Source organism: Trypanosoma cruzi, genomic scaffold (genome assembly GCF_000209065.1).
Source record: "Trypanosoma cruzi strain CL Brener 1047053516505 genomic scaffold, whole genome shotgun sequence".
In the NCBI taxonomy this organism is placed as follows: Eukaryota; Euglenozoa; class Kinetoplastea; order Trypanosomatida; family Trypanosomatidae; genus Trypanosoma; species Trypanosoma cruzi.
Genome location: NW_001849408.1, coordinates 35,361 through 45,086, shown reverse-complemented (window position 1 = coordinate 45,086; position 9,726 = coordinate 35,361). Strand labels below are relative to the sequence as shown.

Here is a 9,726-nt window from a genome sequence, read left to right as displayed (position 1 = left end):
GAGCGGTTTTGGCGTTCTTGGGGAGCGATGCTGAGCAACGCGACGTGGATGCGCAACGCGACGAATCCGTCCACCGTCCTGGAGCTGGCTGTGCCCGTGCACCGCGGTTACTTCATTGCAGCCGACGAGACGATAGTCATTCGCTGCGACGCTGCGGCGGTGTTCGGGGGCTGCAAGGGAGTGCTGCTTGGGTCCTTCACGATCAGGTCCAACACGCTGCCCGCCGCTGCCAGCACCCTCTCGGCGATCACCGGTGTCGTTGCGGGTGCGGCGGCTGTTGCCGTGGTGGTGACCGGCGGGCTGGGCTCCATCCTGGAGATGCAGGCACTCGGCGTGTTCGCGAGGATGTCATGCGCCTCGCCGCAGGAGCGTGCGAGCACCGTTGCGCTGCCGTACTTCCTGTCGGTGTTTGCTGCCCCTGACCCGCTGTGGATGGTGGTGGGCAACGCGCTGCTCGCCGCCGTGTTTGGGTGCGTGCACTGCGGTGTGACGGCCGCCTTCCAGCGGTGGCGCGGCGTGGACGCGGCGAGTGCGTGGGCGGCGATGCGCTTCCCGAGCCTGACGTACGTTGTGGCGCACGCGATGCACCTCGGCATTTTCTTTTGCTCCGTGTTCGCACTGGCGATGCCCGACTCCCGCGTGCAGCACCGCGTGGTTGGTGTCGTTGGTTTGCTGCACGGTGTGGCGTTTCCTGCTGGCGTGTGCTACTTTATTGCTCGCCACGTGGGCGCGAGCTTCACGAGGTACTGGCAGTTTTCGAGGAAGCCGCTGCACGAGCGCCTGCTGTACCCCGTCGGGTTTTGGCACCCCGCGGCGCAGCAGCGGATGTACGGCGGCATGCTGACGAACATGAGGGGCAGCCGCGTGTACTGGTGCGTGTTCCAGCTGTCGGTGCTGTGCGTGGTGTGCCTGATTGCGGCTGTGCACCCGCCCGTGGGAGGCTGCCACGTCCAGTACTTCTGCATGGCGGCTGTGCTGCTTGCGGGCGCGGGCGTGGTTGCCTTCACGAACATGATGCGCTCGGCCTTCCTGACGGTGATGCACGCGGCGAGCTTTGTGCTCCTTGCGGTGCTGTGCCTGGTGAGCGCGGCGAACCATCTTGCGCCGAGCGACGGCGGTGCGAAAGCGTACGCGGCGATCGTGCTGCTGCTGACCGCTGTGCTGCTTGCGATCGCTGTGTACAGCGTCGTTGTGTGGTACGCGGAGGACCGCCACTGGCAGGAGCTGCGCGAGCCGCGGCGTGGCGGACTGGAGGCGCTGCTGCGCGATGACGAGGAGAGCGACGAAGAGACGCAGAAGCTCCACGAAAGGACGTCATCGTCGTACGCCACGGGCACCACCGTTGCGTCGTCGTACCGACCACCCGCACCGCCGTTGCAGCCCATGGCTGGTGACACCCGCTCAGACGCCCTGAGCCTGCTCGAGTGTGCATCGAGTGCGAGAGGCAAAATTGATCACGCCCTCCTGTGACGTGCAACACGTGGAACTGACAGGCGTGCGGTGTGCGGTGATTGAGGAGCCACGGATGTGCTGCGCCCCACAGCCAGCCATCGTTAACAGCACCGACGGTATTGTTGATTGTTGTTTCTATCGATGTGTTTCTATTTTGAGCGGGTGCTTTCAGGAGTTTTTCCCGTTTCATGATGACTGTGTGGAAGGGGATTGTACTGTCGCCCTTGTTGCTCCTGATGTTGTGTTGTATCGGACTGTAATTTCATGGAGTTGCGTGCGAGGAATTCAACGCCCATTTTGTGCAATGGAGGAGGGATCCAGCGAACCGCCTATTGGAAGTAATGAATTGCGGCTCTGCCTTACCGTGGGTTTGCATGCAGGGGCCATTACAATTCTCAGGAGCAAAGCGGCGACAGAGTGGTAGCAGGACTCCAGGTTTCCAGGAACGCCGTTGAGCGGGATTATGTATTGAGGCGCGACGCATTGCCGTGATTTCGGGCTGCCCCGGTGTGTGCGAGTGCAGAGGGGGATCGATGTCTCTTTAGCGGTGGAAGTGACGGACCAAGCCATCCCAGTCACGTTCCACACTTATCCTCGAGCGCACCACCGCCATGGCTGTACCCCTCAGGTGTGCGCGTGGAACGTGGGAGCCTTGGATGCTGCGGCATTGGGATTCGTTGCCCGCTACGGCCTGCGTGTTTTGTTTGTGCAGGAGGTGTGACGGCCACTTCCGGCAATTTGCACATCCCTTTACGGCGCGGCCTTTAATTTAATTGGCACACCGCATTCCACAGGCAAGGGATATGGTCGTGGATTGGCCACGCTGGTACGGGGATGCCTCCACGAGGAATTTTTCCTTTTTCCCAATTTCCCTTCGGCCGTGCGAAATTCATGCACCACAGCAGATACAGAGGAGTGCGGTGTTAGCATGGAGAGTATGATATTCACCGAGACCTTTTTCACGGCAGCGTGCGTGTCTGCACCTTCTCGTTGAACCGTGGAAGCACGCGAGCACACGTCGACGGTTCTGGATCACCTGGTGACTCACATTGTGGACGTACCCTTTTTTCTTGCCAGCAGCACCGAGGAACGCGCACACGGATGCAGTTTGTCCTTGGCCACTGCGGCGTACCCAGGAACGAAGCTTGTGATGCATAAGCCAAGGAGGCGTCCAACGTCGCACAGCTCACAGGCACATGGAGCACCGGCATCGTCGCATTGGCCGGACGTATTATTGGTGTCCGACAGCTCAGGCCAGGAGCTCACCGCTTCACTGTGTCAGGCGACTGGGACCCACGCGCACGGACTCCACTGTCACTTGCAGGGAGGAGACTGCACCAGCCTGCTCCCGCACCGGTGTTTCTCACGAATACGGATGGCTGCTACGACCACTGCAACCCGCCATCCCACGCACATGCCGTTGACGCGGCGCGGATGCCGCACAGCAGGCACGCAAAGAATTTTGCACGGAAAAGCCATCTCCTCCTGCTGGACCCCACACCGCCACGATCCGATGCCCGGCAGACTGCCCGGTGTGCGGCAAGCACTGCAGCTGCCGCACTAGTGTCGTGACGCAAATGGTTGACGCCCATGGCATTACGCGCTCCCTCAGGCGCTGCGGGAATTCGACTTTCCCAGTGAACCGGAGCCGCCAGAAATCCCACTGGAACCACCGCCCAGCACTTGAGCGAGGACGAGAGCGAGAGACGGCACACCGATCGCACCTCCGCCGCAGACTGCACAGCCCATGCCGAAGCCACTCCCATGCAGTTTTTGCACGGTGTTGTACGAAAGTCAAGCCGGAACCGTAATTCATCTTTGGCACTTCCACAAGCAAGAGTTCCCCCGACAAATAGGAGGCGTTGCCAGAAATATGACGGTCTGACGGCATCCACCGCGCTCGAATGCACGTACTTTGAATTGAGCGTTCAAGCGAAAGCGGGACCACTATCCCGCATACGGGCACACGAACACTCCCGAACAGAGCTACCGTCGGCACCGAAGAAAGTGGCACCTCATAGGTTCCCTTAATGCGGCAGGCAGGCGGGGAATGCCGGGGGATTGACCACCCACACCCGGCACAAACACCCGACAGAAAGAAAGTCGTGACACTAAAAATGGAGAATGAGTAACCACGCGCTGCAAAGCTCGAACTTTCGCATGAAGAGCATCAAGCCAACGCAGAACCCCCGCCTCCGCGCAGGAAGAGAATGCCATCGAGAAACAACGCACCGTGTGCCTAAATTGGCACGCACACATGCATTAATTAACGTCACGCTGTTGCCGATTTCCCGGCGGCAGAGGGCTCAGGCCGCCGAGAAGGCGCACGTTGCCCGGCGACGACATCCCGCTGCGACCACCACCAGTTTGGTTTTGCCGTTTAGCGTGCGGGTTTCCGTGCCACAGCAATGCCTGACTGACCCGCTACCGCACGGCACGCCACGGGCATCTACCGGACATTGTGAATACCGGCCGACTGGAACTGTGCGGAGAGGCAGGTCCGAAATTACTCCGCTGCCCGGTTCTGCAGGCACCCAGAAAAAAGCATGGAGCGGACATTGGAGAAGTGGGGAAGTTGTGCTTCACGGAAATATTGGTGTGGTTCCACTTTGAAGTGGAAAGGCACTGCACCATCAGTACCTCCGCGCGGCGAGAAGACACAAGGCCCCTCGCAGATGCGGCGGGCCGTATTTGCTCCTGGCAGGCTGCTCTCTTCTCCCTTTTCTCATTTATAGCGTCCATGTTTGGTTGGTTGGTTCTGTGATTTGTTGTTTTATTGATTCTTGGCAGCAGCGGATTATCGAGCCACCGCGCTATCCCCGGGGCGGGTGCGTAGCGGTGGTGTGTGCTTCACGGCCTCCGCTGTCCGGCTCCCACTTTGGGTGCCGGGTCTCTCTTTTACATCTTTAATCATTGAGCCGACGTGCTCTGCGATGGTGGCTGGCGTGTGGGTCTTCGTATTTATTTGAGAAGGCACGAGGAATAGTAACAATATATATATATATATATATATCAACAGCACTGAATAGATATTAATATCGACAACTATATACCTATCTGTATATACACATACACAGCCAATAAAACAGCAATCAATAAGCTGAGAAACCAAGAAGCCAAGCAATCTGTTAATGAGGAGGGGAAACAAGGATATATCCATATCTATACAGATGCATCAATAAATAAAAATAAAGTAGCGTTTTGTAGTCATACCCATATCGATATACCTATTCATTGATCGTTGCTTATTTTCATATCTATACCCCTCAATATAATGTTTTTACCGTTCTTTTCTTATTTGTGGCATTTTGCTTCCGTTATGTTATGTATTTTTCTCCCGTGAGTTTATGCTTACGTTTTTAGAGCGCATAGGCATTCCGTCCCGCGGACAAGGTTTCATACGCACTGAAGCACCCCATCGGACAAAAGTCGCAAGGGGCTTGCGAAGCCCATCCCAATTGAATGATGATTGCTATCTTCTTTGATCTCCTGAGGAGCTGCGACGTGTGAGTGCGTTGCCCCCGACACCCAACACAATGACAACTTTCAGCGAGCAGTTTGCAGGCTAATTGTGCAGTTATTATTGAGGTGTACTCCACACCCGTATTTTGGGGGTGAATGTACGGTGTACCTGTAGAGGATGCTGAGGGCGGCGTCAGCGAGACATGGGATAACATGTGCTCCGGAACAAGTGTGTGGCGTTGGCCAGAGGAGGTCTTGTGTCAACGGCATCATTGATTGATGGCCGGTGGTTTTGGGGCTGGGAGCTTCGGTGCTTTAAGGAATGGAACGGCGCTGGCTGACCAGGTGCCACTCGCCATCCAATCCCTCCTGGATGTGGCTTAAAAGACGGTGCGGGCGCATGCGGCGGGGGAAAAGGAAATATGACATTCTGTGGAAATGCACGTGGACGTGTCAGACCGTCACGATATCCCTCAACAAGTGTGGAGCCCCAGCTTGGTGCTTTGATCGTCCTGATAAAACTGCCTGAGCTGGAGGTGAGTGCGCTGAATTCCGTTTCACCAAATTTTCCTTCAGCTGACAGTCTGCGCAGCCGACGTGGAGGGACACCATGTGCACCTGTTTCCGGCGGGTGCGATGCCGTTTCCCACATATGAGGGCAATTTCCCTGATGATGTACTCTGTCGTCCTCACTTGATTCCCTTGACGACACGACGCAACGCGGGGTTGGTGCTGAGCGACGAAAGCCTTCCGTCTCGGTTGGAACCAAAACGGCGAGCCCATGAAGAGACATGCTGCTCGCGAATGGTTGATGCTTGGCCTGGGAGGAGTCTGCTTGCCACCGTGGAGCGTCTCATTTGCCTGATTGCAGCGCCCTCTACGCGTTGCACAGTTCTTATGCTCCTGAGTAGTGCCGATAAGGGCGGATTGCATGATGGTGTTTCATTGCTGGAAGGCTCTGTAAGGAGGAAAAATATTGTTTTTTTTTTCTTCATGGAGGAGAAGAATCCGCTCTTTGATTCAAGTACGAATGCCTTGTTGCAGTTCTTGTTGGCCGTTGGTGGCTTTGGTGTTTATTCCAATCAATGGTTCTCACTGGCGGTTTTACGACCGAATATCGACGGGAGTTGTCGTTTTTTTGGTCCACGTTGCTTGGCCCAACAATAAATTATTTGTGCAGCTGGACAACAAATTTCCTGTAGGCGTGGACCATGTTTTGCAGAATATGACCACAACGGCTACTGACCGTGCTGGTGGTTGTTGCGTCCTGTATGACTCTGACAACGTTCTTGCGGATTTCACTCTGTTGCGTGCAAATGATGTTACATCTGTGCCTCTTCGTGTGGCAGAGGCCTGAACCAACGGGGGCTAGAGTGTTGTGATGAATTCGAGCACAGACAACTCTTGTGTTACTCATCGTTGTGCTCGTTTTTGCTGCGGTTCTCGAAGTGGGGAACATTTTATTATTTTGTGCGGTATGGGGATCACTTATCCGGTGGCATATCGCCGTGTGGTGGTCTTTGGTTCAAAGGACCCTGTGGAATAGTTTGTGAGGGCGAGGGATGATGGCAGGACTGTCGTGCCCGCACAGAAGGAGACGAGAATGGGATTTTTGATGTGCCCTGTAACACTGCACTCTCGATTGCGTCATTGGATGCGTGCAGAGCAGGTGGCTCTCCGGTGTCTATCGGCTTCACGGCCAACCCGCTGGCCCTTCTGAAGGGCATTCAAGAGCATTTGTTCTCTGAGGGAGTTTCTGCTGGGTGGTCCGCACACTGCAGTGTCCGCTCCATTGGGCTTTTTCTTTGCTGAGAGGATGGTCAGCTGCGCTTATTGGACCCCTGTGGTGAGGGAGGGACATGGGGCAACATGCCCACCGTTTCGGTGGTGGCGTACCGCGTACTTGTAGCCGCGTTACGCAGGAGGCAGAATCATCTGTAGCAGGATGAAAGCAACGTGTTCTTGACCCTTGCCAGCAATGCACGGTCTTCTTGTTATTTTGTTGGGGTGTTTCTGCTGGATGACGAGTTTGCAAATGGTTACGAGGGATGTGTGGCAGCAGGGGTTTGAACGCCGGTTTTTTTTTTTCTGATGGGCGGTGTCGAGGAATTACAGGCGCTTGCAGATGTCATTGCCGGTGTGAGGGCAGGTGTTTCAGACACCCGAAGCGCGGCTGTTGGGAAGACGAGTTTCACTCTTGCAGCTGAGGCAGGCATCGACGAGGCGAATGTGCGTGCTCACCACCCTACTTTCTGTACTGTTTTGCCGCGACGACTGGATCTGATTGCCAGCCACATTGAGCCATCGCCATTTGGCTGCAACGTTGCCTTGAAGGGGTCGAGAGGCCGCAGAGCACGGCGTTTGCATTCATTTCTGGAAGTGTCACGGGGGAAGAAATGCGGGCCTTTTGACATCTGACATCTCGCTGCCTCTTGACGCCATATTTGCTGAGTTTGTGGGTGCTGTGTGACGCTCCTGCCTTTCACTGGATGATTGGAGCTGCTGAGATGTGGAGGACATTTGCTGCACCTTCCTTTGGTATCTTTGTCGCACGCCGTGTTCGAGGTGGTTTTCTATTGCTGCACTGCATGGGGTGCTGCAAGGCACTAATTTATGCCACGCGGCGGAAATATTTGACGTCGTTGAGGTGCCTTTGGAGGGTGGGAGTGGCGATCCTCCGGCGCGGGTGATCACTGACGGGTTCACACGCCCCTTTGAACTTGCTGTCCCTTTGTTGTACGTTCATGGACTGACCGCGGATATTGCAGAATATATTCGGGCTGCTGCAGCGCTCCATGCATCCAAGGTGTTTTCCTCCGCGCCGTCAACCTCGGCAGCTGATCGACCGGTCTCTTTGAAGGATTTGGGAGGAGGATTCGCTCAATTTGTTCCGCGGCTGGAGTCAATTCCTCCATTTCTGTCAGCTAGACACGCCCACACCGTCACTTTGCTTTTTTTCCTTCAATGGGAGGAAGGGGTGATGACGGACCTTGGGAGACAGTGGCTCTTTTTGTTGCAATCGCCGGAGGTCGGTCAGCAGCAGTCGATACATCAGCCCTTCCTGAGGGTCGGCGACACAAACTCTGTGGCCGAGACGATTTGGATGGGAGTTCACGGGGCAAAATCCGCGCTTTATTTCCGTGCTTATGCCGACGGGATGTAAGTATTTGTCCCTTCCTGTGATGCCTCGGGTGTGCCGTGAAACTACATTGAGGAGAGCACGAGGCGTTAGTGTCACTGTTATTTTTTTGGGCGCCACTGCTCTTTTTGGGTGTGTGATTCGATTGTGTGGTGGGTCTGTTGAGGGGGAGGACGTGGATGGGCCGCACTCACCCGACTGCTGCACCCCATTTTGCTGAACGCCCTGAACTAATCGCTGGTCCCCTTTTGCTTGCCCTATCGGGCCTGGCGACCTCCTGAGGAACGGTGCGACGGCGTGGACTGTCGGGCTGCTGAGGAGGCCGTGGCTGCGCGGGATGTCCTGCGAATTTTTTACGTTTCAGGACTACTGTAGAGAGGAGGGCATTTCATGCCTCCTTCACGTCCAGGAGAGTCAATGGAGGGATCACGGTTGTGGGATCTCACTTCACGAGGGCCTGCGCCCGTTGATCGCGTCGACGGTGCGCTCTGTGTGTCTTCGAGCCCTGCCGGAGCATCCCGCTGTTTTTGTTCCGGTGAACGGGAAAATCCACCGACACGCCGAGGGGGTGGTGGGGGATGTTGCAGCGAGGAACGCTTTAAAGGCCTTGCAGTGAGGGAGCGCTGCTTGCAAGGATCCCGCAGCACTTGGTATTTTTCTTGCACTTACTTTCTGCTGTCTGTCTGTTGGTTGGTGCTGCTTGCCGGAGGGTGTATTGGCCCGTGCGCAAACGTCAGTGTCTCTGATTCTGTGTGCGGCCTCACAGTGCTTGAGCCGTTGTGGACGGGGAGATTAATTACTGTCGCGGTTACGACGACGCTGGTGTGTTACACTGTGGATGGCGGCGCCACCCACTCCCCTGCCACGCTCTGTTTTGGTGGTTTTTAAAGTTTAATTTGATTTCTTGCGCGCAAACACACACGAAGAAGGAAAACAAATGCGAATCGATACTGTGAAATTCGAAGGCTCTGAAAGGACCAACAACAGCACACACACATATTTATATGCTCTCACGTGTTGCTGCTGTCAAGGCACCCCGCACACACAACCGTCGCCGCGTGACCGGATCCAGCGGAAGGAGGAGGGAAGGAAGAGAGAGAGCCGCCGAGACCCAACATGTCGCGGCATTTATTCTATTCTGAGGTGCTGCTCTTCCTGCTCTTCGTGATGATGTGCCGCGGCAGTGGAGCTACAGCCACTGATAAACCAAATTCATGTCAGGGATCTTCACCGGGGAAATATTTTGATTGGAGAGATACAAAAGGTGATGAAACAGTGAGTTTGCTCCGTGTTCCCAGTTTTGTTGAGTTGAATGGTGATGTGTTTGTCGTTGCCGAGGCGCAGTGCACGACGAAGGGATGCGGTTTTACTGGGATTTCCTCGGTGCTTCTGGAGTTGAAGGGTGGGACGCTAAAAGAGGAATTGGATGAGAGTAAATTGAAGACACAAGTACTGGATGAATGTTCTTCCGAAGCAGGGCAATGCTCTTCCCAAATAGGAGTTTTGGCTGATTCCCAAAGAGTGAAGAACGTACATGTGGGCCGGCCAACAACAGTTGTGAAGGGATTTGATGTTTACATGGTTGCTGGAAACTATGGCTGGAAAGCCTCCGCTGATGCTGGGGAGAGTGGAGCAGATGAATTGGGACTTTTACTGGTGAGAGGGAACGTCAG

At 55.5% G+C, this 9,726-nt stretch overlaps 2 protein-coding genes and 2 pseudogenes across 2 annotated transcripts, besides 3 other annotated features; 3 read left to right on the top strand and 1 right to left on the bottom strand.

Moving 5' to 3' along the window:
• On the top strand, window positions 1-1,470 carry Tc00.1047053507863.20 (dispersed gene family protein 1 (DGF-1), putative; the record flags this gene model as incomplete). Its single annotated transcript, XM_801042.1, has 1 exon — window positions 1-1,470. A coding segment is annotated over one exon (1,470 nt), but the record flags the coding sequence as incomplete, so codon positions are not given.
• Window positions 1-8,529: a sequence feature (areas not merged during assembly with more than two copies in the genome that could not be assigned to a particular haplotype).
• Tc00.1047053507863.10 (uncharacterized protein) lies at window positions 4,250-4,612 on the bottom strand (the record flags this gene model as incomplete). Its single annotated transcript, XM_801041.1, has 1 exon — window positions 4,250-4,612. One exon carries the CDS (start codon window positions 4,610-4,612, stop codon window positions 4,250-4,252), a length of 363 nt encoding a protein of 120 aa, XP_806134.1.
• Window positions 4,444-4,465: a microsatellite.
• Tc00.1047053507863.6 lies at window positions 4,772-8,485 on the top strand (annotated as a pseudogene).
• Window positions 8,530-9,726: a sequence feature (heterozygous, non-Esmeraldo-like haplotype).
• Window positions 9,058-9,726, top strand: Tc00.1047053507863.3 (annotated as a pseudogene; the record flags this gene model as incomplete).